The 27,421-nt window shown below is 39.6% G+C and overlaps 1 protein-coding gene across 10 annotated transcripts in view; it reads right to left on the reverse strand.

Moving 5' to 3' along the window:
- The window catches only part of LOC131033887 (uncharacterized), a 78,128-nt gene that overhangs the window by 23,329 nt on the left and 27,378 nt on the right, over positions 1-27,421 (reverse strand). For 9 of the 10 annotated variants that reach the window (XR_009103698.2, XM_057965191.2, XM_057965190.2 and 6 more), the window contains 4 exons: positions 26,604-26,765; positions 26,364-26,439; positions 26,235-26,280; positions 25,855-25,937 (listed from right to left, as the gene is read on the reverse strand). Coding sequence is in view for 8 of the 10 variants with exons in the window: in XM_057965191.2 (XP_057821174.2) it covers positions 25,855-25,937; positions 26,235-26,280; positions 26,364-26,439; positions 26,604-26,765 (367 nt within the window). In the remaining 2 variants the exon portion in view is untranslated. The remainder of the gene's footprint in view (positions 1-25,854; positions 25,938-26,234; positions 26,281-26,363; positions 26,440-26,603; positions 26,766-27,421) is intronic. The other variant, XR_009372577.1, reaches the window with a different exon arrangement.

Genomic DNA, 27,421 nt, shown 5'->3' on the forward strand with positions numbered 1-27,421 from the left:
AGAATGAAATAGGATGCATATATGGTCTCAATGGATTTCAAGAACTCCTTCACGAAGATTCTGAAGAGTGCATGTGAAGTGTGGTGGTTGCAGATAAACATCTGCACATCTTTGGCATCGGAGACCACTCTTCTAATCCAGTCAATCTTCCCCATGTCCTTGAGTGCATTGTTCATGGCATGCACACAACATGGGGTCCACCAAATATGTCTATAGGCTGCCTCAATGAGTCTCCGTATTGCTCTACACACATGGGTTTCATCTGTCACTACTTGGACCACATTTTGTGGTGCAACCTCCTCAATAGCCTCCCTAAGAACCTGAAACTGAAAATCAGCATCTTTGTGATGCCCTATACAATCAACTGCTCTAAGGAAGTATGGACCCTTTGCACATGTGACCGTGATGTTGATGAGTGGACGATGGCTAATGTCCGTCCACCCATCCATAACTATGTTGCACCCAGATGCCACCCAATATACCTTCATATTCTCCATCAAAATATTGATCTTGGAGTAGCACTTATCCAAGATCGAGGTCCTCATTTTCGTCTCACTTGGTGGCACATATGGTGTTACTCCCTTCGCCACCATAGCCATCATCTCCCTATAATAAGGAGACCGTGTAACATGAAATGGGATGCCATTGGCAAAGAATAACTTGCCAATGGATTCATCTATCTCATCTCTCAACTGCACATTAAACATATCAGCTATGGGGTTACTCTACAATGTCTGCAACTTGTGTTTCCCTGTCCCTCTAGCCTCTCATGATTGGGGCATGGCACTAGAAGTGGAAGTGGATGGAGATCCAAACATCATTCCTCTCGTTTGAGAAGCATGAGAAGTATGTGGCGCATACTAGGTGTGTTGAAGGCCTGCCCTAGCAGACAAAGTAGTAGGAACTGAAATATTTGTTGCATTGAGAATGCCCCAAAGCTTGTTAAACTCAATTTTGTACTATATATTTTTAGCTTCCTTCAAAAACTTACAATGATCCACACTATTTCCTATCCAAAAAAGAAAGTGTGCATCCACTCTAGTGATGCTACCAAACCATTCAACCCCACAAATGTTGCACTTCCACTTCCTTGTTCCCCAACCTGAACATGATGTGCCTTGTACTCTTCAAGCAAATTGTTTGAGAGGAGACTTAGGATCATAAGCACACCTACCATACTGTGCCAACAAATCTGAAGGGCAACCTGTACTAGCTGGTGCACTCGCCATGGAACTAGATTGGGCTCCAAGATCAGCCCGATGCTCACCCCTCTCATCCTCAGGTTCAAATTCTAAATCATGTTCACTATGAGAATGGATTTCCATCTCATCCTCACTCGTGTCTTGGGAGCTCATTGTGAAAGTGACACTGCATTTCACAAAATAAAAAATAAAAAATAAAATTAGCCGAGTTTAACAAATTAAAATAAAAATACTAAATTTGATGTTGAATCTTGAGGGCGATGAATGATTTTGCCCTCAAGATTCAACATCAAATCTGATTTTGAGATGAATAAGATTAAAAAAACAGGTTTAAAGTTAATTTTTCAACAAACAAAGAATTGAAAAATGAAAATCAATAAATAAAACAAAAAAAAAAAAAAAAAAAATCCTACCTTGTGCTCGAAAAATCTCTCCAAAATGCAATAGAATCCTCTTCCTCCTCTCCTTCTCGCTCCTTCTCGCTCCTTCTCACTCCTATCATACTTGCAATCACTTTTTTCACTCCTTCAATCAAACCTACAAGTTTTTCCTCTTCAACTTGTTGGAAAAAAAAATCAGTCATTCAAAATGTGAGCAAAATCATCAAATATGATGGTTTTGTGTTGTTTTGGGGGAAGGGGTGGGACCCATATCAAATTAGGGTTACCCCACAACCCCCCAAAAAATCGATTTTTTTTTTAAATTTTAATTTTTTATATTGCATTTGACATGGCGACAAGAGATGTCTAGACATCTTCCCGCCCCTCAAGAAATGCCTAGGAGTCTCCCAAGGAGGCGTGGAGACTTGGGGACGTCTCCTTGGGAGACGCAGAGATGTTTCCCCATCTCTAACGAAGCATTGGTGGCGGTGGCGAGACGACGGGAAGATCACGTCCCCGTTTCCCTGTCCTGGAAACGTCCTCATTTCCCTGTAACGCGACCCAAAAGGGGGGGAAACTCGTTTTCGTGGAATGCTGCATTTTAGGGCAAAAATAATTATTCTGGGTGATAGTGCCTTCAACTGTAATGTCCCCTTTATAGCCAGTCATATGGTGATCTCTAGTTAGCCCATCATGCCATGGTCCTAAGAGCTAACCAAGACTTTTTAGGGATTAGTGAGAGATTTGGCCTAGGCAATTCGAGTTTCAAGCCAATCGGAGGTGTTTTGACAAGGTTTCCAGATACTTACTATTTATAGTAAGTTAGTTGTGGCTCAGTGACTAGAAATATTTAAAGCATTTTTGGATGTCAGTATTTTGGTGCATTTAATTCTTCATCAAGCTGACAATTTAACGAGACACTAATTAATTGGCAATTAAATTAAAAGTTCCTAAAGTTAAATTTAAATATTTAACTTTAATGATTAATAAATGTTTCTCTTTTTTCTTTTTTTTTATCAGTAAAAGGCTGAAGCCAGAATATTTTATTAAATTATAAACATATTACATTGTCCACTTAGTGCGGGCTCTGGTAGGAATGAGCAGAGAAGAGAAAACCTCAAGCCTTGCCCGGAACTTTAAGTCCAGTTCAATGATTCTGAAACAATTTGAAATTACATAATTTCCTTCTTAAGCCTTTCATCCTATGTTGAGCAGACTCGTCCAAGTGCTCTTCACTTCTAACTATTGAAATGAAAGTGTCCCATCACAGGGATGCCCTTTGCGACATACTGCCTCCAATCTCTATAAGGACTTTCCTCCTTTATCTTTATACACCGGCTTCTAGCTAGCACTGTCACCTGCAAAATCAAATCTCAACACAACCCTACAACATACCACTTCATAATTTGTTAGTCTAAAAAGACATCTTTCATATAAAATAGCATTATCTTCACTTTCCACTATTGCTATTACAACCCAGGCATCTTTTATATTGAGACGGCAAGGAATTCCCTATTAATGTTGACTATAAGATGAAAGATTACCCAAGTTACAATAACCTTGTGAGAGGTGAACTTGCCCCATCCCCATTAAGGAAGACACCTTTTACATCATAAATCAAATGGATCAATTATATCGCAGATGGACTAAAAAGAAAGGATACGCTACTCTCCTAAAGAACTAAAATCTAATAATAATTTCCCAGAGAAGTTCCAGTCCCATTAAGTTTCTGCATACAGAAGATTTCCATTCCTTTCTCCCAAAAACTGCATATGATTTCCAGAACCTTTCTTAGACTACGATTGTGAAGCTATATATATACAAATATATTTAGCTTAATATATATATGTATATGCATGAATATATTTTACTGTATGAAGAATCTACGTCCCAGAATACCAACAAGTGTGGAACAAAAGAGTGTTAAAAACAACTAATCATCCTCATTTCAGGATTACAGTGGTTCCTTAAGAAGACCACACCACAAATCATAAGTGAAACCAAAGAATAAATTGTATATCTATCAAAATTAGCCAGAATGCACCATAAAAAGGTAATGCAAAAGGACAAGTAAATAAATCTGGTTATAAACTCGGGGCTTCCCCCATAAGGCTCATCAGCAAACAACCTATATTTGATAGGCCTTAAGATAAATCCCAACCCCAGGTCTCTTAACCTGCCTTAGACTTAGCCAAAAGAAACAATCATAAGGGAGATTCTTCTGCCTTCCTATTGTCATGGCACACACATGTCCAAGCAACAGGTGACCAAGTGAAGACCAATCTGGAACCTATTCTACAATACACCAAAGCTCATCAAATAATAGACCAAGAAAATAAAACAGCATGTCAAATGCACCACTGCAAGCCAATAGAATTGTTGTAACCTGTTAATCAGCACTATTTATAAAGGGACAGGATCCATATCAATCTGCTAATATACACAAAATCATTAGAGTTTAACAGATATTACTACATATAACCTCCTATGTTAAACCAGAATACAACAAAATTTACTAAGTTACCGTCCCAAAAATTGCCCCAGCGAGCGCATTTCTGAGTACATTGTTTAACCACATAAACGAGCTAAAATTTACGTACATAATAATTTGCTGGCCTAATAGTTTTAAAAGTCTATATACCAAAACTTAAGCTTATATATCAAAGTTCTATACTGCCTATTCCTTATTCTTCCATATCTGTGGGGTCAACAGAAGGAGTCGCCTTGTCCGATGTCATTTCCTCAACCAGATTGTTGAAGATATCACCATCTTTTGCTTTCCCTTTGACCCGCGCAGCCTTAATAATTATTTGAGGTATTACCTGGATCCTGTCCATTGGAATGGTTGGCATATCCTCTGGGACTGCATACCCTTCCTGGTTTAGATACTCCACCCACCAGTTTGTATGAGGAGGATCCTTGATATGATTCCAGATTAGCAGAAACTCTGCATTCCTGCGGATAATAGGAGTTCTTCCCTCAAATATGTTTCATCTTTAACAACCAGAATTGGTCTTTTATGTATGTTTGTCCCCTTATCTCCATAATCCTCCGGATATGGAATCATAAGGGTTTCATCCACACTACCTACTGAAATCTCAAAGAGTCTCAGAAATTCTTGCTTAAATAAAGACAAACCCAACAGGATTACCTCACTCTTCCGAATTCCTACCCTTAATAGTATTGCCGAGAAAATGGTCGGGATATCGCAGTTAACATGGTATGTGAATTCATAGCTAAAGAATTCTTCCCCCATAATCTCCCTCGCAGCTCTAATCATGAAATCATCTACCTCATTCAGGATTCTAAACCAACGTTCCAGTTTAATTTCGCCTCTAAATGCCATAAGACTGTTATCGCTTGCAAAAAAACCTTAATGTTTGATTCCATGGCTCTGAGCTTACTCAAGCATTCCGATTTTCACTAAGTATTAACTACTAAGTCCTTTCTTATAATATCATTCAATCTGTTGTGACTCGTGTAAACCTGGCCTCCATCCAGCTCAGAGGTCCATCAATTAATAATTAAATCGTATTATGAAAATCTGAGCAATGTGCCTCGAAAAATATCAAACCTTGAAATAAATAGAAATGATGGCTAAGCCTTTCCTAGGAATGATAGCCGTCGTCAATTGCCTTATAAGCATAACCTCTGAAATGGAATTGAAAGGAATGTATCATGTCGTGATGCAAGAGGTGACGTATTTAGGTTAAACTCACACCTGGCCGCAATAAATGACTCCCACGTGACCGGGAGGAGAGCAAAGACCCAGAAAGCGGGGAAATTAAGGCACCACTGTTGCCGGGAATAATCATTATGTTATGTTTATGTTGTCGTCGGTAATAATGAGTTACAGCGGTCAGTTAGTTAGCCGACGGGTAGGTAGTTGGAGTCGCGACGGTTGTGTCGCACCCCTTCGGGTATTATATATTGTGTACCTTTTCTTCGAAGAATCGGTACACAATATATAATACCTGAAGGGGTGCGACACAACCGTCGCGACTCCAACAACCTACCCGTCGGCTAACTAACTGACCGCCGTAACTCATTATTACCGACGACAACATAAACATAACATAATGATTATTCCCCGCAACAACCACTATATAAAAATTTCTATATAACTATATATTATCTATAAGTCAAAAAATTATATATAAAAGAAAAAGACAAATTAGAGTATAAGCAAAGATTTTCAAATCTGTGTATATACAAACATATATATAAAACTGTATATATATATATATACACACACACACACACATATATAGATACATATCTATATATGTATAAATACATATATATATATATATGAATATGTATATATTTATATTTATATATATATAAGAAAATGGGAAATGAGAGAGAGCAAGAATATATAAAATTCTTATATATATCTACATAATGAATATGTATTCTTCACAAAAAAAACGGCAGGAATGTAATTATGACATTTAACGCAAGGTGATGAGAGTTAAAATCACTATCCGTCTTGCAAGCCACCTATCTACTTACCCCTTATAGATCAAGGAGTGGAAGAGAAGGTAGACCTTTCCGATCTATGAGGCTACAAACATGAGGTTACTGTTATTCTATGTAGATACCATCTCCTCCCATATTAGCTAATTCATCAACTCTAGAATTACCCTCCTGGAAGATGTGATTAAATATGATCTTCTTGAAGGCCTTGCCCAAGTTTAGAGCTTTGCTGAGCAGCACATCTAACCTCCAATTTAGAATGATCCTTTTCTCATAGCATTGATTACAATGGCCGAGTCCCCTTCAACAGCCAATTTCTCCACTCCTGATGCTATGCACATTTCAAGCCCTTCCACTAGCGCCATAAATTCTGCCCTATTGTTAGTTTCAATGCCTACTAGTTTTGCTCTCCGCGCCACCTCAGTCCCATTAGAGTTGTGAAGACAGCATCCAATGCCAGCCTGTCCTGGGTTACCTCTTGAGGCACCGTCAAAGTTTAGCTTAAACCATCCATTCTTAGGTGGTTGCCAGACACAAGTTTCCCTATTTCCTTTACCTATCTTAGGCCCTTTAAGCCATTCCAGCGACCCCTCATCTTCTCATCCCAGAAGGACATATTTGCCTCCCCATGCTGACACTTCATGACTGTTATTCATAATTTCAATAATAGCAGCTTCCATTTTATTAGAGAGTTGTTCCCAACCCAACTTTTGTCCTTTGAAGAGTCTCTTATTTCTTTCTTTCCAAAGTTCCCAGATGACAATAAATGGAGAAATGATCCAGAGAACTCCATACAAGCACTTCATGTTTCTTATAGGCCAAGCTTGAAACATGTTCAAAACAGAGCTTGGAATTGCTGAACTCCACCCCCATTTATTATGAAGTCAGTTCCAGCATTGAAGTGAGAAATCGCAGGATAATAATAAGTGATCCACATTTTCCTCCTCCTTCTCGCAAAGAGGGCATATGTTTGGGCCCTCATAACCCCATTCTAAACAAGTCAGCAATAAGGACCCCATTCTGTAGGGCTAGCCAAGAGAACATTCCTGCCTTAGGGGGGCAATTTTTATCCCAACATAACTTTAATGGAATGTCACATTTTGGTCTTAGTTGTTTTCCAACAAGGAGTTTATAGCCCTCCTTGGTGTTATAGATCCCAGATTTGGAGCCATCCCACATTAGTTTATCATGGCTAAGCTGAAAAGATATGACTCGATTCTAGGATTCGAATCAACACCTCCTTCTCACAAGTCGGAATATCTATGTTATCCAAAGATTTCCATCTCCACTTCTTGGCTATGCTGCCATCTACTACTTCAATATAATTTCTGACATGTTTTCCCCATCTATCTTCCAAGAGGGTTTGTGCATACTTGAAATTGGCCAACTTGTTCATTACCGGATAACCACCCCAAGAGTGACCATTTTTATTTCAGACATTGCAGTATCATGGTTGAATTAGCTAAATTTGAGTGCTTTATTAGCGAGGGTTTGGAAGCTTTAATTTCCTTTCTTACAAGAGAGGAGGGTGAAAACCTAAAGGCTATGTGGTCCGATACCAGACCATCATAAAGTTTAGGTTCTAAATGATATTTACAATTAGCAGTTGTGAAGATTATTGGCTTAAGCTGAGATATGCAGGAGTCCAAATTGATATCCGAGGAACAACACCAGTTCCTCTCAAGGCCCACAAAACCCCCAAGGCAATCACCGATATTAAACAGAATTTGGGCATGCATAAGTTCTACCAGAATGTATTTAAATCTAACCCATTTTGAAATTTTCTGAAACTTATACGTGCTAGGGAAAAAGTTCGCCTGCGAATCTATGAAATAAAAATTATAGCTATGATAAAATACAAATTTACCAGTTAACGGCTCCATTTTTAATGATTGCCTTGTACAATCAATATACAGAAAGTCATTAGGAAGGATAGTAATACTTACCTGGCCCGCATAATTCTCTTCCAACCAATGGGCAATGGATTCCACAGATTGACCTTTCCCACGCCATTTAGCAAACAAACCATACTTTCCGCAGTGTTCCCTCAAACCCTTGCCATTTTTTTCTTCAGAGACATACAGCAAATCATCCCGCGGTCTAGGGTTTGTAGTTTTAGATTTGTTTGGGTTTTTCCGAATAAAGGTTCCATTCCTTGATCTTGTTTGAGGCAAACGACGAAAGGGCGAGGATGCACCGAGGATAGGGGTTTGTCTCTCACCCAGGGGGAGCGCATTGGCACCTGTAGCAAAACTCGGCGTGAGTGAGGTTATGGGGGCAATCCAAACCTTCTCTCCAAGATTTTCGCAGATAAAACTACCGAAGATCCTGCCATGGGTCTCATTGGTTTGAGCCCGCAATAACCTACGAGATCTCCTGCTTAAGACATCTCGCCAATCATTTGAATTGTGCCCATTTTATATCTTTTCTAGGTACTGGTTCTGAGGCTACCGCTCCCTCCCATGGTAAACCAAAGCAGAGTGGGTAAAAGGTTCAGTGCCTGTAGCAGGGGGAGGATGACAGCCCAGAATTCCAAATTCGTTTTCATGAAACCTACAGACATGAGAACTTGATATAGGGTTCTGCGTTATTTTCTACTTTACTGCAGGATTTCGCTTCTTGCGAGCCAGTTTAAAGGGAAAAAATTAAAAGTTCCCTTTCAATGAGGAGACATAAGGGAATATTATTATTTTATTATAACATTCTATTATTCCCCATTTATGGTGTATTGGGAAATGTGCCCAAATGGAGTTATAAATAAGTTTTAAGTGCAGATTGAGACATCTAGGAAATTGTGTTATCTTGGGATTGATGATTTCTGGAGAAACTCAGGAAGTTTTTTTCTAGCATTTGGGGACATAATCCCTCAAGTGTGACATTTCTTATTCCTGTGAAAGACCACATCTAGGAAAATTAAAAACAAATTGGAAATTGAATGAATCGATGGGCATAGATATTTGAGTATGGCTGTGAAGCTCAGCTCGAAAAAAATCGCAGTACTTAGACAGGCATTCGTTCTATTTTTCAGCGCTGGGTTTATTGTTGCAGATTAATCATATTTTGGGGAAGGGTTAGACTAAGCTCCACTCAACATTGGAACGATCTCCACCAAGAACACACACAGCGAGACTTGTAGCTGCCGCTACTAATAGTAACCAAGCCGCAACAGCCCAAAACTCCAGCTATAAGACCCCTGTGACGTGTTCACAAAGTTAGTAGTGAGCTATTGTGGAGTACATCAGAAGTATGTGGGTGGGATAGTGCCCAGTTGTGCACTGCAGGTTGTCAATACTCAGTCCGGGATGTGTGGAGTGTGGGGAAGTCGCGGTACACAAACAGCAGCGAGAGCTCAGCCAGCAACTGAGATAAGTCCCTCAACGTCATTGATAAATCAGGTTTTTTGAGTTGCCTTTGTGTTTGGAATATCGTCTACATTAGTTGGAACTATGTTGTATGAAAAATCTGTGACGAACTCTGTGTTGAACTGTAGTATTTTGGAGTTTGTAGCAAAAATAATGCAAAGCTAGTTTGGTTGCATTTGCCTTAGTACTAAATTGTATGAACTTGTTGATATATATATATTCATATGTGTTGGAAAGTAAATTATGCTTGCAAAGCTGTCATGACACAAACACACCAGGTATCAACATAACAACAGACCGCTACATTAAGAAGAAAAATCAGTACACAGGATGTATGCATGGCAACTGTTTGACTAAATTCTTTGAAATTGTTTGGAAAGAGATTGTAGCAAATAGGGGCAGCCAATTACAATGGTATCAGAGCTACAAGTCCTGCCATCCTGTGTAGGTTCATGAGTGACAGAGAAAGAAGGTATTATCAGCATGAGTTGAGAAAAGCGTGGCAACCACCACCAATACCTAAAGGTGAAACTATGTCTGGTATTTTGGGTATCAATCGAGGTTCAACTTCCCAACAGAGTGATCCTTTTTCAGCAGAAAATATGGATGATGAAAGAGCAGAACCAAGTACCAGGGACATGCTCAGTGATTTGGCAAGAGGGCAGCGAGAACTACAAATGGCGTTGCAGCGAATGGCAGTTCTTATAACACAGAATTTGACAGCCATGAACGATGGAAACAACCAGGATCAAGGCAATATTAACCTGGGGGGGGCAAGGGAATGATAGAAACAATGGCAATGATAGGAAAAATGGCAATTATGATGGCTCGGTGAATAATGGAGGTGCAAGACAGCAGAATAGAGCAAGATCAACAAGCACTAGGCCTCTTATGCCTCACTTTTCGCCAAGACAAAACGATCAAAACAATGGACTTACTCAACAGGAGATACAGGATCAGATTTTAAATGATTGGAGGAACTCTGGGTTAGATTTTCAGGCTGAAATGTCATTCAAAGACTACATGGATGTGAGAATGAGACATTTACCTATGAGAGGCAATAGGCGACAACATTATGACCTTAAGAAGAAAATAGGACAGCTCACAATACCTTTCTTTGATGGTACAGGAAAGACTACAGCAAGGACTTGGGTTCAAAAACTTGACACGTATTTTCATCTTAACCCAATGTCGGAAGAAGATGCCATCAAATATGCAGCTTTACACTTAGATGGCAGCGCTCATGAGTGGTGGCACGATGGTATGGTGACCTTGGGTCATGCGCAAATTGTCACTTACGCAGAGTTCACAGAGAAACTAATTAAGACATTTCATACTAAGAACCTGTTGGTGTCTGTTTTATCATCTACCAAACATTAGAATAGGATACCCGAAGGCATTCTATCCTCTCCTGAAAAATCACTACTAATTCCAAGGTCTATGTGTGCGAACAAGTGACTTTAGTGGAATAGCTTCTTGGGTAGTGTATGCTGAAATTTCAAGGGGGACTTACGTTTGACAAGTATCTTGAACTGCTGGACTTAGATGGATTTAGCAATTTTAGGCTCTTCTTTTTTTGGGGAATTTTCTGGGATTTAGACTTTCAAAAGAAAGGGAAAAAGAGATAGGGTTTAGGAAGGCTAATCTAATCCTATGAATTTCGAAGACGGTATCAACTAGGTGCTTTCGAGAAACCAAACCTTGCTTCGCCACACTAGGGACAACTACACAAGGCCGGTGCAATCTTCAATGGGTTGTGCTTATGATCGAGATGTTGGGATGCACAAGGGATGGGCTCGGACTAACTTTGCACGGTAGAATGGAAATCATCCATTTTACCAAAAGTATGAGCGGAAATACACCATCAATTGACACTTATCAAATCCTTCATTCAAATTAACAACAATGAAAGCAAATCTAAATTAATTCTAACTAAGTGTTGAGGCAATTGAAACCATGCAAATCATTCAAATAATAGAGATTACAAAGCAGCGCACATGCAATATATTATCTGGAAATGACCTTAAGCAACAATACATCAAAAACCTCACACTCTCCAAATGAGAGGAGGCAACCTTATATAGCTTCAAGAATAAATGAACGGTCGAGATCAAACAGTGATCAAGGGCCCAGATTGAAAGCTATAAACCCTAATTAGGGTTTCCCAAAACTAACTACCCTCGACCAATTACATTTGGGACACTTGTCCTTCTTGCTAAATATGAACCATCAATGAAAATAGAAGGTTGTTGCATTGTGAAGTGTGCAATTCTAGAAGCTTTTGGATAAGTCAGGTTCATCGAATCTGGACATGCTGACTTGCAGCGATCTAATTGGTTGGAAGATGACAAGGCACCACCTCAACGTGTTGAATGTCTTCCTTGAATTTTCCAATTTGCGTCAAGAAATTGTCTAAGTATGGAAATTTGATTCCTTCTTCTCACCATTTGATTCTGCTTGGGAGCTTGTATTTTTCAATTCCTTCCGAAGATGAAATCCTTCAAGAAGTTGGAAGTTTATTTAACTTTCCCATATTTTCACCAAGTCTGAGAACTTTTCTTTCTTGATGCCTTGAGATTCTTTCAAGTGCCTCGAATTAGGAGAAGAAATCTCTTTGCGAAGTATTTCTCATACTTAGCCAAATTTTGTCCCTCTCTATGCTCGGACGAACCTTGCTCGTGGTCCCGTTTTCAATTCTGAAATTGGCTCAAAACTCCATTTGTGTTTTCTGTGATGATCCTGCCTTCAGTTGCCAATTTATGTTGCGTGGGAGGAGGGTTAAAAAGCTCTGGGTAACTGTTGACGTGTATTTTGTACACAATCATACACAGAATAAAATACCCAAGGGTACCTTATCCTCTCTTGAATAAAATCTCTAACTGCTGAAGATATCGCAAGAAGGATCAGTTAGGGTGACTTCAATGTTCTTTTATGTAGGGTCTCTAGGTGTGGATAAGCTCTTTGTGGTATGATGTGATTTGCTGGAATCACAAGGGGACTTACATTTGATGATTGAACGTCCGATCTGCTTTGAATATTGCTGGAACACAGGCTCTTACTGGCTTTGACTTGAAAAAAAGGAAAAAAGATGAGGGCGAAGAGAGGATCTAATCCTAATACTAAGAATGTAGAAGCAATGATTGATCTTTGATGAAACTCTAACTAGGTCTTGTTTTGACATCGCAGGACCATCTCCACAAGGCTAGTGCGATCTTCGAAGGGAAGCTTTATGATGTTCAAATCATCACTGCAGGCATAGACACCATCAAGTTGATGCATATCAATGAAGAAGCGACAATTGAAGTTAAGCTTAAGCTGAACGATTCCAGTTGACTACACAAGGCAAGTCTGCAATCAACAAACTGCTAGTAGTATGGATATGCGAATTTCACCATCAATCAAGCATATTTCTTCCACTCATCTAATAACATGAAATCAAATATGAGAAGTATAAAGACCATGCAAATTGTCGAATTGACCCATAAATTTCACCATTTCTTCAATGAAGTTACAAGTCTTTTACAACAACATCTTGGCAACAATCTTTGCCTTCTCTCTCTACTCTACTCTAATTGCTATTCTATCAACTATATTCTAACTCTTCCAACTAACCTATTCTCTCTAATTCCTAATGCCTTTACAAAATGAAATGCCAGGGCTTATATAGTGCCCTCAATACAATTCGATGGCTTAGATCACTTCGAGATCAATGGCCAAGATTCAACAATGAAAACCCTAATTAGGGTTTGTTACAACCATTACATAACATTTAATGCTTGACCAATGATAAAATTGTATTGCTTGGACACATGTCCTCTCTAGAAAATTCCACCAATGGATAGACGGGGTAGGTACATAGGAGTTTGTGCCACCTTCCATGAGTTAGGTACATTGAATCTGGACATGTTGAGGTGGACCACACTGACTGGAGAAGTGATGACTAGGATGCCACCTCGTCTGACACTTGTAACTTGGTAAATATTCAACATGATGTTGTTGAGAAGCTAGCTTTTAATTCTTCTGGAACTATCTGCTTCTTCAACAAACCCTTTGCTTTGACTTCTTGTGTCCTTGATTTGCAGGATGATGATGTACCTCGCCTTGAAACGCTGGATTGGAGGAGGCCGCCCTTGTCCTTGCTTGATCGTCCTTGAGGAGACCGTCCTTGATCTGGCTTGATTTTCCTTGAGAAGAACCTTCCAACTTGCAGATCCTTCGAGCTTGGAGTCGCCATCTTGATACCTACACAACATTTCAAAATTAGTAATATATTTTGCAACGTGGAAATATAGACTAGAAAGAGGATTTAAGTTTTAAATTAGGAAACCTCATGATAAATCTTTGAATTATCATTTCCTAAATTTACTAAGCCACTTGAGATTGAAAATTCAAAATTCAAAATTGAGACTAGGAGAATCTCGCCATACCTCCACTTGGGAATTAACTCTAAGAAAAGATGCAAAATTAAGCAAGTTTGCTAGGCAAAATGTGGATCAAAGTCTTCAAAATGTGCTTCTTCTATCAACTTCACCACTTCTAGCCTTCAACGTCTTGAGGAAAATTCGCTCCACCGCTAGCCTTCAACGTCTTGAAGAAAATTCGCTCCACCACTAGCCTTCAACTCGCACTCCCTCTTGGACCAGATTTCGCACTCCTTTATTGCTCCTTCAAAATCGCACTTGGACAAATGATTGAAAGATGGATTAACATGCTCAACACACCCCTCTTATATAGGCGCTCATCTTGACAATTGCCCCTAGGCCGACTTGGAAAATAGGCCCAAAAAACAAATAAAATTTAATAAAAGAGGGGGCCGACCTTGCAAAATAATACCCCAAGCGCTCCCCTTTTTTTTAAAATTTAATTTAATAATAATTAATTTAAATGCCTTTGTATTTAATAATTTCGATTTTTTAAAAAGGCTTTAAATTATTCATGCGCTATTTTTAAATACCAATTTAATTAAATATTTCACATTTTTATCGAATTTGGCATTTTAATGTAATTCAAAAATATTGGCGCCTAAGCATGGGAGGAATAAGGGACACTAACCACATCGCTCTGGTCCCTGGGAGAGGGACAGGAGCGCTCCTTCATTTTGGCCTTGTTTTTCTTGTTTTTCACATTCAGAGTCTTGTCTTAAACGTCCAAAATAGCATTTTAATTGGGAATCTTGAGCTTAATTCGTCCCTTTTGTGGAAGGAGTGTGCTTTAAAGTACTTTCGCCCTGGTCCCTTGGTGAGGGACAGGAGCGCTCCTTCATTTTGGCCTTGGGTCTTCATTGTTTATATCAACTTGCAACTGTCTTCACGGTGTAAAATGATGTTCCTTACTCCCTTTTGAACACTTGAAACGTGATTATCATTCAAAACTTAAGCATGTTTAGAAATTTCACTCTGGTCCCTGACTGAGGGACAGGAGCGAATTTGAGCATATAGTGCAATTCCTTCATCTTTGGCGGTCCTTGCAACTTCATTCTTCGTCGAGACACCTCAAAACGTCCTTGCCACCTTACACCCTGACTTGGAGTGGTTTAAACTTGGGAGGAAGGCAAGATAACTACCATTTCACCCTGGTCCCTGGCTGAGGGACAGGAGCGAACTTGCATTTTCAAGCTCAATCACACTTTGCTAACTTCCAAAATTATCTTCAATGGACTCGTTGTGCACCCTTTCATTCATCTTTGGCCTGGATTTCGTTCTAACTTGGCAAGAAATTTGTCTAAGGAAGAAATCGCTCTGGTCCCTGGGAGAGGGACAGGAGCGCCTAGGACAATATGGGCTTCACTTGGCGTTTTTACAATCTTCAAATTATCTTCAACGGACTCGTTACGCCTCCTTTGCTTGCCTCAAACTTAACACTTACTTGATTTTCGCCCAAAACCTGTCTTATAGGGAAAATCGCTCTGGTCCCTGAGAGAGGGACGGGAGCTATCACTTAAATTCGCCCTGGTCCCTGGCCGAGGGACAGGAGCGATTTTGCTTCTAGGGTCAATTTTCCTCATGATTGCGCTTTCAAGTTATATTCAACTGATAAAATGTATCTCCTTTGATCTTCTCAATTCGTGAAATCGTCCAAATCTTTCAAGGACAAGGCAATTTTGGATTTCAAGCTCCGGTCCTTCAGTGAGGGACAGGAGCGATTTTTGTCCTCCAGGCCCAAATGCTTCACTTTTCACCATGAAATGTCTTTGCTAGGGAAGATATCATCCTGCTTCATGCTATGAATAAAAGTTAATGTCCAAACAAGGTCTAAAAATGTGCATATGAATAAAATCGCTCTGGTCCTTCAGTGAAGGACAAGGGCGAATTTGACCTTCTAGGCAAAAACTTCATCATTTCATTGCTTTTGATCAAGTCTGGATGCTCCATCATGCTCATTTTGCCCTTCACTATGCCTTTGATGTCTCAATTCGTCCAAACAAGGTCAAGAATGGCTCAAATAAGTATTATCGCCCTGGTCCCTTGGTGAGGGACAGGAGTGCTTCGCCTTGGTCCTCCTGGGAGGGACAGGAGCGAAGTTCGCTCTGGATCCTCAGTGAAGGACAGGAGCGAAATTTGACTTTTCGAACTCTCTATCAGGATAACTTTTATGGAATATAACATTTAAGTATAAGAAAGAAGAAACATAGAAGGAATACTTTAAGTTATATTCCATATATACTTTCAGGATGTTTGAGAGTGGTTTCAGACCTCCAGGAGTTGTATTGCAAAATCTAGTTTTTTGAGGTTTTTCAATTTCCAGACTTAGTCAAATTTCAGGATCAGGACATTCCAGACTTAGCCAAATTTCAGGATCAGGACATCACTCAAGCTGGACTTGCTTATCCATGTGATCCCCTGAGCGACACTCAAAATGCAAAGGCTAACCGACAAAACCCTAAAAACCTAAAAAAAAAAAACCCTAAAAAACAAAAAAAGGCAAGGGTCCCCATTTGCAATGGGGCGATGTGTGAAAACATCACAACAGTAACCCCTTGCAAATATGAAATGATGGGATCAAGTTGTTCAGGCATTCACTGTGATCATGTCCTTCTCAATACCCTGACATGCCTTCAACATTTCCCATACTTAGCCAAATTTTGGCTATCTTCACGCCCGGATGAACCTTGCCTGTGAACTCCAACTGCGATCTCTATGATGATCCTGCTTCTATTTCCTCTTGCGACCTGTAAAACCAAAGGAAAATAAGTTAGAAATCTATCTTGGATTAAAGAAAATCGAGGCTGCAAATGGCTAAGTGTTTGGAAAATTTCACTTCATTTTCATACTTAGCCATAAAAACTGAAATTTCATCCTCAAAACCCTTCAGTCTTCAAGGGTGGTTGTGATCGTAAATCAACACCAAGTGTTATAACTCCGAAAATTTCTTATACTTAGCCAAAAAAAAATGATTTTCATTCTCTAGAAATTCAAATAAGTTTACTAAAAATCATTTCTTAAACTCTGAAAAATACTTACAAAATTCATAAATCTGCGTCATGAATTCCATTTCACCTTCGAATGGATGGAAGTAAGGCTGGATTTTCTCAAGAACACTCAGGAAAATCAAGAACGATTCAATAACTCTTCCTTATGCTGGTTGTCTTTCTCAAAAAAATCTATGAAACTTTTGTCAAAAAAGTTTATCCAACCTCCAACACTATTCAAAACTTTCTCCAGATGATCTTCAAACCGAAAATACTTTACTAAGCTCTCGTTAGTAACTCGAACTTCTTGGTGTAGAAATGAAGTTTACAACTAAGTATTTGTAAATAAATTTAAATCCTCAATCAGAAACCCTTAAAATCTTCCAACTCATGTTTCCAATTTTAACTTCATTCTTTAGGAAAGTGTTGTCATGTTTCCAAATTCGAAGAAAATATATTCCAAAAGTTTCCAATTTGGCTATAAGTTCGAAATATTTATTAATCTTCCAATATTCTCCTTTTGAAAACTTTCTATTTTGGATTTAAGTTTGAAATCTTGAAGGATTTTCATGACATCATTTTGTATTTTCGTTGATTCTGTTTGACTTTTATGTGTAGGCAGACTTTTGGAGGCTTACCTTCATCTTCCTCAAACTTGGGCGGACTTTCCTTACCTCTCCAAGGCATGGCGGAGTTTGAGAAGGCTCTTCAACATCATACTTAGCATCTACTTCCTTGGGCGGAGTTTTGAAGGGTCCCTTCAACATGGAGGGCGGACTTTGAGCAAAGCTCAATCAAGGTGAATTTTTGGCTAAGGCATAGGGCGGACTTTGGAAGTCTCGCCTCATGGCTCTCCATCAAGGTGAAATTTTGGCTAAGGCATGGGGCGGACTTTGAAGGTCCCTCCTCATGGCTCTCTTTACCCTTGGCGGACTTTAGACTTGGCACCTCCTACCTTGCTCTCTTACTTTGGCGGACTTGGGAGAGGGCTCCTACATGACCTCCATCTTGGGCAGACTTTGGTGGCAGCTCCCACCTTGGGCGGACTTCCATCACATCTCCAACATGGGCGGACTTCTAGACCTTTGCATCATTTTGCTAGGGTAGGGCAGAGTTTTGATGGGTCTCCAACATAGGGCGGACTTTGGACTTCACCCGTTGGGCACCACACACACATGGCGGACTTTAGAGTGTTGGCCATCATGGCCTCTTCCAAAACATGGCGGACTTAGGCTAGGCTCCCACCACTTCTCTAGCCTTGGCAGACTTTAGACAAGGCTCCTTCATGACCTCTCTAACCTTGGCGGACGTTGGTGGCTTCTCCACACGCTTGGGCGGACTTTGAAGAGTGCTCCCACCTTGGGCGGACTTTGAGGCGCTCTCCACATGCTTGGGCGGACTTTGATTTGGCCGTTCATTTATTCTTGAAGCTATATAATGTTGCCTCCTCTCATTTGGAGAGTGGGAGGTTTTTGATGTATTGTTGCTTAAGGTCATTTCCAGATAATATATTGCATGTGCGCTGCTTTGTAATCTCTATTATTTGAATGATTTGCATGGTTTCAATTGCCTCAACACTTAGTCTGAGCCCGTCCCCCGTGCATCCCATCATCTCGATCATAAGCACAACCCATTGAAGATTGCACTGGCCTTGTGCAGTTGTCCCTAGTGTGGCGAAGCAAGGTTTGGTTTCTCGAGAGCACCCAGTTGATACCGTCTCCAGAATTTGTAGGATTAGATTAGCCTTCCTAAACCCTATCCCTTTTTCCATTTCTTTTGAAAGTCTAAATCCCAAAAAATTCCCAAAAAAAAGAAGAGCCTAAAATTGCTAAATCCATCTAAGTCCAGCAGTTCAAGATACTTGTCAAACGTAAGTCCCCCTTGAAATTTCGGCATACACTACCCAAGAAGCTATTCCACTAAAGTCACTTGTTCAGACATATAGACCTTGGAATCAGTAGTTATTTTTTAGGAGAGGATAGAATGCCTTCAGGTATCCTATCCTAATGTTTGGAAGATGATAAAACAGACACCAACAGAACCCTAAGTTGGATTTTAAGAAGCTAGCACAACTTAGACAATGGGGACCAATTGATGCATATGTTGCTGAATTTCAAAGATTAGTAGTGTTGGTGATTGATATTTCAGAGAGGAGGCTTGTTGTCTTGTTTGTGAATGGTCTTTAAGATCCATTGCGAGGTTGGGTCAAAGGTCATGATCCTTTGACATTACAAGAATCCATTAAGAAGGCTAGAGACTTGCACCATCATCCTAAAAAAGTAAATTTCAGTCAAAGGAATCTCATTTCAGGAAAGACAAAGATAAGAAACCATCCCATAAGGACACGCAACAGCCACGGTAGGGTGCTAAGAAATTGGATAATGATCAACTGAATGAGCTTAGGAGGAAAAAAAATGTGTTTTCATTGCAGGGAGCCATGGGATCCTTCCCATAAGTGTCCTCTTAAGGCCAAGGCCAAGCAGATTGAATACTTTTTAGCAGAGGATACAACTTCTAAGAGTTCAGAAAACTCACGAGCTTCTGGGAACAGTGATGGTGGATCAGCAGCTGGAGGGAATTCCAATGATGACAGGGTGTTAGCACGTTTGACAACTACCCAGAAGGCAATCAACATCAAAGTTCGTGGAGTGATACAGGGGCAGCGTGTGATATCTTTGATTGACACTAGGGCCACCCATAATTTCATTGATGCTCAGTTGGTGGAGAAAAGGGGCCTACATATAGAGGAGCATGAGGGATTCAGAGTTATGGTGGCTAGCACGCACAAAATCCTATGCACACGGAGAATCACGAATTTACATATGCGGATAGGTGACTATGAGTTAGTGGATGATTTATGTGGTTGATATGGGGGACTATGATGTGACATTAGGCATGACTTGGATGGCTTCATTGGTGGAGTTCACATTTAACTTGGAGAAGGTGGAGATGAAGTTTGAGTATCTGAGTAGGAAGGTATTACTTCGAGGTTTATCAGATGGGGGACTTAGGGTGGTATCACTATGAAGGATGGAGCGTTTGATACATAATGATCGGGTTTAGTGGTTTGCTGAGATTTTGGTGATGCCAGAGGTAACTTGACAGCAGAAGCAGGAGTATCCTTCACAAGTTCAATCATTGTTGACCAAACACTCCAAAGTGTTTGGTGATATACCTCCAGGTAGACCACCTGATAGAGGATTTGAACATGTGGTAGAATCAGAGGAGGGGGCAAAACCCGTTATTACCACTCCCTACAGGCATCCGAAGAGATATAAGGATGAGATTAAGAAGGCTAACTGAGAGCTTCTGGAGATGGGGCACATTAGCCCCAATAAGAATCCACTCGCTTCTTCAGTTGTGTTGGTAAAAATGAAGGATGGGACATTCAGGATGTGCATTGACTACAGGGAGCTGAATAAGAAAACAATTAAGAATAGATACCCAATTCCCTACATTGATGAACTCATAGATGAGTTACATGGAGTTTGCTACTTCTCCAAGATAGACTTGAGATCGAGCTACCATCAGATTCGAGTTAGGGATGATGATGTGGAGAAGACGACTTTCAGGTGTCGTTTTGGGCATTTCGAGTTCTTAGTCATGCCCTTTGGTTTGACTAATGCACCAACTACCTTCCAATCTTGCATGAACAAGATGTTCAGAGATCAGTTGAGGAGATTTGTATTAATATTCTTTGATGATATACTCATTTACAGTAAGACTTGGGACGAGCATTTGAAACACATTGACATCGTGTTGAGCATTCATAAGCAAGAGTCCGTGTATGCTAAGGTGTCTAAGTGTGCTTTTGGAATGACTAAGTTGCTATACCAGGGTCACATTATCAGTGTTGAGAGTGTTTGTGTGGATGCATTTGAAACACATTGACATTGTGCTGAGCATTCTTGAGCGAGAGTCCTTGTATGCTAATTTGTCTAAGTGTGCTTTTGAAATGACTAAGTTGCTATACCTCGGTCACATTATCAATGTTGAGGGTGTTTGTGTGGATCCGGATAAAATCCGGGCTATCATTGATTGGCCGCCACCTAAGAATATTTCACGGATTAAGGGATTTCTCGGCTTGTGTGGATTCTACTGCCGCTTTGTGAGGATTTTTTCTCGGATTGCTGCTCCCCTTACAGATTTGACTTGAAAGGATGCATTTGAGTGGTAAGCACTTGTCCAATCTTGGACATTCCTAGTTTCAGTAGACCTTTTGAGTTGCATTGTGATGCCTCAGGTGAAGGCATAGGTGCGGTATTGATGCATGATAGGCACCCCATTGCATTTAAAAGCGGGAAGTTGAGGGGGATTGAGAGGAGCTACAACATTTATGACAAGGAGATGTTGGCAATAATGCACGCCTTGGCTAAATTCAAACAGCACTTGGTGGGTAGCAAGTTCACAGTCAAGACAGATCATAATAGTTTGAAGCATTTCCTTGGACAGAAGGACTTGAATGATAGGTAGCAAAAGTGGGTCAGCAAATTACAGGCCTATGACTTTGACATAGTTTTTGTCAAAGGCAAAAAAATATAGTTGTTGACACTTTATCCAGGAGACCTCACTTGTGTGCTTTGGGAGTGCTGGTTGATGACTGGAGAGAGTTGATTTCTGCAAAGTATGCAAAGGACAACTGGGCCACTGGAATTATTGATGGCACTATCTAGGATGACAGGTCCACAGTGGTAAATGACTTGATCATTTACAAGGAGATGATCTTCTTAGTGCTAGGATCTGCTATGAAGCAAAAGATCTTGAGAGCTTTCCATGACTCACCGTTAGCAGGACACCCAAGTTATTTCAAAACTTACAAGCAGGTGAGAGAGCGCTTCACATGGAAAGGGCTCAAGACAGAGGTGTTACAGTATGTGAGGGAGTGCCCTATGTGTCAGCAAAATAAACATGAGCACTCTTTCCCGAGAGGACTATTGTAGCCCCTAACCATTCTTGAGAAGAAGTGGGACAGAGTGTCGATGGATTTCATTACGGGCCTACCCAAGATCCAAGGCAGGGATTGCATTTATGTTGTGGTAGATCGATTGAAAAAGTTTGCACACTTCTTCGCTATTGCATCCACCTATACAGCGGTTCAGACAGATGAGTTATTATTCCGAGAGGTATTCAAGTTGCACAAGTTGCCAAGGAGCGTTAGTGACAGAGACAACAGGTTCATGAGCAATTTTTGCCAAGAACTCTTCAGGTTGTGTGGGACAGAGCTTCCCCAAACACTAGTTATCACCTGCAAACAAATGGGCAAACAGAGATTGTGAATAAGTGGATGGAAGGATAACTCTGTAATTATATTGCAAGGTAGCAGAAGGCATGGGTGAAGTGGTTGCATTTAGGAAAATATTGCTATAACACCACTTATCATATGTCTATCCAGATGTCACCGTTTATGGCTCTGTATAGTTATGGGGCTCCGAGTTTTCTGGATTTGTTGTTTGGTGATAGTCGTGTACCTAAGGCCAAGGACCTTTTACAAGAGAGTCAGGATATTATGAGGTCCTTGAAGGAAAACATGCAGAGAGCTTAGAACTAATAGAAACAGTATGCAAACCAACACAGAGTAGAGAGATCTTTCGAGGTTGGTGACATGGTTTATCTTATGTTGCAGCATTACCAACAGTCCACTCTCAAGAGGAATGGTGCAAAGAAGTTGAAGCCACACTACTATGGGGCTTTCAAAGTTATCAAGAGAGTTGGTGAGGTGGCTTATGAGCTAGAGTTGCCGGCAAACAGTAAGGTACATAATGTGTTTCATATATCTCGCCTCAAAAAGGCATTGGGACATAATGTGGTACCTTCAGCAGAGTTACCTCCTCTAGATGATGAGGGGAAAGTTATTTTGGTTCCTGACACCATTCTTGATACTAGGGAGTGTACTTTACAGAGACGGGTCATCAGAGAGTATTTGGTAAAATGGAAGAATTTGTCGATAGAGGATGCTACTTGGGAAGGCGAGTATGTTTTGCAGCATCCAGAGTTGAGATTGCTCGAGGACAAGCAATTTCAAGAGGGGTGGACTGTAATGTCCCCTTTTTAACCAATCATATGGTGATCTGTCATTAGCCCATCATGCCATGGTCCCAAGGGCTAACCAGGACTTTTCGGGGATCAATGAGAGATTTGGCCTAGGCAATTCCAGTTTCAGGCCAATCGGAGGTGTTTTGACAGGGTTTCCAAATACTTACTATTTGTAGTAAGTCAGTTGTGGCTCAATGACTAGAAATATTTAAAGCATTTTTTGATGTCAGTATTTTGGTCCATTAAATTCTTCATCACGTTTGACAATTTAATGAGCCATTAATTAATTGGGAAATTAAATTAAAAGTTACTAAAGTTAAATTTAAATATTTAACTTTAATGATTAATAAATGCTAGAACTAATCTTTAAAGGGAAAAAATTAAAAGTTCCCTTTCAATGAGGATACATAAGGGGATATTATTATTTTATTATAACATTTTATTAACCCACATTTATGGTGTATTGGAAAATGTGCCCAAATGGAGTTATAAATAAGAGTTTGAAGTGCTGATTGAGACATCTTGGAAATTGTGTTATCTTGGGATTGGTGATTTCTGGAGCAATTCAAGAAGTTTTTTTCTGGCATTTGGGGATGTAATCCCTCAAGTGTGACATTTATTATGCCTCAGAAAGGCCAGGTCTAGGAAATTTAAAAACAAATTGGCAATTGAATGAATCAATGGGCATAGATATTTCAGTATAACTGTGAAGCTCAGCTCAGAAGAAATCACAGTACTTGGACAGGCATTTGTTCTGTTTTTCAGCGCTGGGTTTATTGTTGCAGATTAATCATATTTTGGGGAAGGGTTAGACTAAGCTCCACTCAACATTGGAACGGTCTCCACCAAGAACACACACAGCGAGACTTGTAGCTGCCGCTACTAACAGTAACCAGGCCACAACAGCCCAAAACTCCAGCTGTAAGACCCCTGTGACGTGTTCACAGAGTTAGTAGTAAGCTGTTGTGGAGTACGGCAGAAGTATGTGGGTGGGACAGTGCCCAGTTGTGCACTGCAGGTTGTCAATACTCAGTCTGGGATGTGTGGAGTGTGGGGAAGTCGCGGTACACAAACAGCAGCACAGGCTTCGCCAGCAACTGAGATAAGGCCCTCAACATCATTGATAAATCAGGTTTTTTGAGTTGCCTTTGTGTTTGGAATATCGTCTACATTAGTTGGAACTATGTTGTATGAAAAATCTGTGATGAACTCTATGTTTGAACTGTAGTATTTTGGAGTTTGTAGCAAAAATAATGCAAAGCTAGTTTGGTTGCATTTGCCTTAGTACTAAATTGTATGAACTTGTTCATATATATATTCATACGTATTGGAAAGTAAATTATGATTGCAAAGCTGTCATGATACATACGCACCAGGTATCAATATAACAACAGACCATTACATTAAGAAGAAAAATCAGTACACAGGATGTATGCATGGCAACTGTTTGACTAAATTCCTCGAAGACTGTTTGGAAAGAGATTGTAGCAAATAGGGGCAGCCTATTACATCAACTTTCAAATGTTTTTGGAAATGCATCGGAAGTGATAGTTTCCTAACAAGCAGCTCGAATCTGTCTTAATGGGTTCATAATTCCATTCAATAGGGAAAACCAAAAGGTAGACATGCAGTTACGATTTGAATATTTCAAGCTACCATCTCTGAGAGCTTTTCACATTGCAAAGATATTAGTACAAAGCATGATAACCATGGTAGTTAGAAGGAAAGTTATAAGTAGATATCTCCACCAACAAAACAAATGAAAATCAAAGAAAGACTGCAAATAGATCCCCAAGGCCTCATTTATTCATCATGTTTATCACACTCCTCTCTTTCTGCTACTATATCTTCTTTCACAGTTTAAACTCTTTGCTTGCATGTTGTTTAATGGGCTTCTGCCTATGATTAGACAATGAACTATGGCATATATGATGATCGAAGAGTTGTATATGCATTTTAAATTAAGCCAGAATGATAATTGTACGATGGAAGAGAGGTCAATTGTTTTCATTGGAAGGCTAATAGCCCATAAAACATTAAAGTGCTCAATTCTGACCCTTCATAAATATAAACAATGAGAATTGAGAATTGAAAACTGGAATAGTGTATGATGGATACTTGATCAATGACTTTAGTGCATTGTTGAGTAGCTTTTTGGTAATTATATTATTTGTGGTTTGTGCCAGAGCAACATTTCACACCCCACATGAACTTGGACATTTAAGGTACATGCATGGGTATAGATGGCCAATATTGACGGCAAACACTTTTATATATCAAAAAGAAAAAAGAGAGTTATCAACAAGGTAATTGTCTCCACAAAACACTGCTACAAAGAAGCTGGGAAAAGTATATTTCTAGTACAGATCCATCTTAAGGGTCGGATATATGCTGAAAGGTATCCAAAAGGCTTGAAATGACAACCCCATCACTATATAAGTGTAGTAACATAGCCATTAGCACCTTGAATCTTTTGGATACCTCTTGGCACATACCAGATAAATGTTAAGATAGATATGTGCCAAACAAAGTTAGGCCATTGATATGAAGGTTTGCAAGCACCAGGCTCATTAATAACCATGAAATTTAATGGCAAGGACTCTATAATACAAAGGGAATGATCCTAGTCTTATTACTACTATATTGGATAGGACTGGAATATAATAGAAATCTTAGACTAGGCGGTGGCAAAGGCATTATGGATTTATTCTGAGAATGTACAAGACACCAGCATGAGTAGGTCTCTAAGCCTCTATTGGCTTATTTTGATAAGCATTAGGTAGTTTAATCACCTTTCTCATAAGTCATGAAAGTGTGTTTGTTCATTGTTTCTTGTTAGCAAGATAACCATTCACAGTGATCTTCGACCAAATCAGAGTCATCATGTGCATTCTTACCTTCGATTGACAAACAAAGAATAAACTAGCATAAATACACGAACATAATGAAGAACAGAGAAATAAACCAGGAAGAAAATCTGAAATACTCACCCACCATTCCACCCAGCATAAGCTACTGTTCCTTTATATGATGCATAGATTGGTGTGCCTTGTTCTGCAGCCAGGTCAACCCCCTGCAAGAGATGTGCTCTCCATTTTAAATCAAAGTTGTCAATCTCAAAACCCCATAGCTCCAAATCCCTGCAGTACTCCAGGTGTAGGTGGATTGGCAAGGTCCAATTTACTCTCGAGCTCAGTCATGGGGTCCAAACCAAGGATATAAAATTTAAACAGTATTAAAATAAATGAAGAGAAAATACTCTTGTAGAAATCCACAGGACAGTCCCATAAATTTGTTGTATGGCTTATTTCAATTTGTGATCTAAAAAACAAACTTTACCTTCTACCTTAAGAGCTTGCTCCAGTCTTACCTCATGGAAAGCACCCCACCGCCAACCAAAGGGACTGCTAAGAAATCTGCATGACAACCATAAAACAGTAAGAACTCTTTAAACATTATTTTTGTTTTAAGTGAGAACATAAACCCTAAAGACACTCACCCTTCTCTGAGCGGTATGCTAAAATGCATAAACTTATCCCGTTGATCAAATCCTTTCCTATTATGCTTCCATTTTCCTATGTGATATGCAATTTCGAACAAATAAACGTCATACTAGAAAATGTAGATGACAGTGGAGCAAGCAGCACAAACAACCTGCTTAAAGCCAACTGAGATTGTTCATCTTTAGCAAATTAAATAAACACAAAATACAATCAGAGAACTAGGAATCAAATCCAACCTTCAAGTTCTGGACCATTTGAAATGGATGTGGCATCCCCTAAACTTTCAGGCCCTCCAACACCCAAGCTAGATCGCTTTGAAAGAAACTGCCTAGAGAACAGAAGTCTATTTGTTCTTCTTCGACCATGCCTTAACTCCATTGTTTCCATCTTCTCAGGTCCTGTTCAATAAATGTCATAATCTAGACCAAATGCGAGCTACAAAATTAACAAGTTCTATAACAGAAACAACTATTATAGAAGAAATATTATATTAGTTTGGCATATTGATTTCCCATAAAAAGTTGCATTAGATATAATCTATGTTACCAGTTCAGCCCACTTATCTGTGCGTTTGGGTCTGATCTTGCCCACTAAACAAGAACTTGTCAAGGAGTACACCACATAGACATACAACCCATTTGTTGCTACAACGTACATTAACTTATTCACAACTTTTCTAACCTATTGAAGCCTAATTCATCTTGGACGTATTCCTTGGTAGATGTTATAGGCTCTTCCTTACCACTTGGAGAAAAAACTTACAAAGGAAAAATCAACTTTCATATGGACTAATTTTGTCCCTATACATATCGGATCTTACCCAAGGTTAAAACTTGCAAAATGTGAACAAATCCATGGGGACAAAACAAATTTTCATAAGGACTATTTAGTCCCTATAGGGATCAGTTTTCCACTCATCATTTGGTGAAGGGAATCAAATACTAAACAAATTTCATGAGGACTGATCTGTCCCTATCCCTATCCCTATCAGATTTCCACCAATGAGAATTGAATAAAAAGCGTGAAAATCAGACTTGAAGAATCTTAAAACACT

This window comes from Cryptomeria japonica, chromosome 5, assembly GCF_030272615.1.
Source record: "Cryptomeria japonica chromosome 5, Sugi_1.0, whole genome shotgun sequence".
Lineage (NCBI taxonomy): Eukaryota > Viridiplantae > Streptophyta > Pinopsida > Cupressales > Cupressaceae > Cryptomeria > Cryptomeria japonica.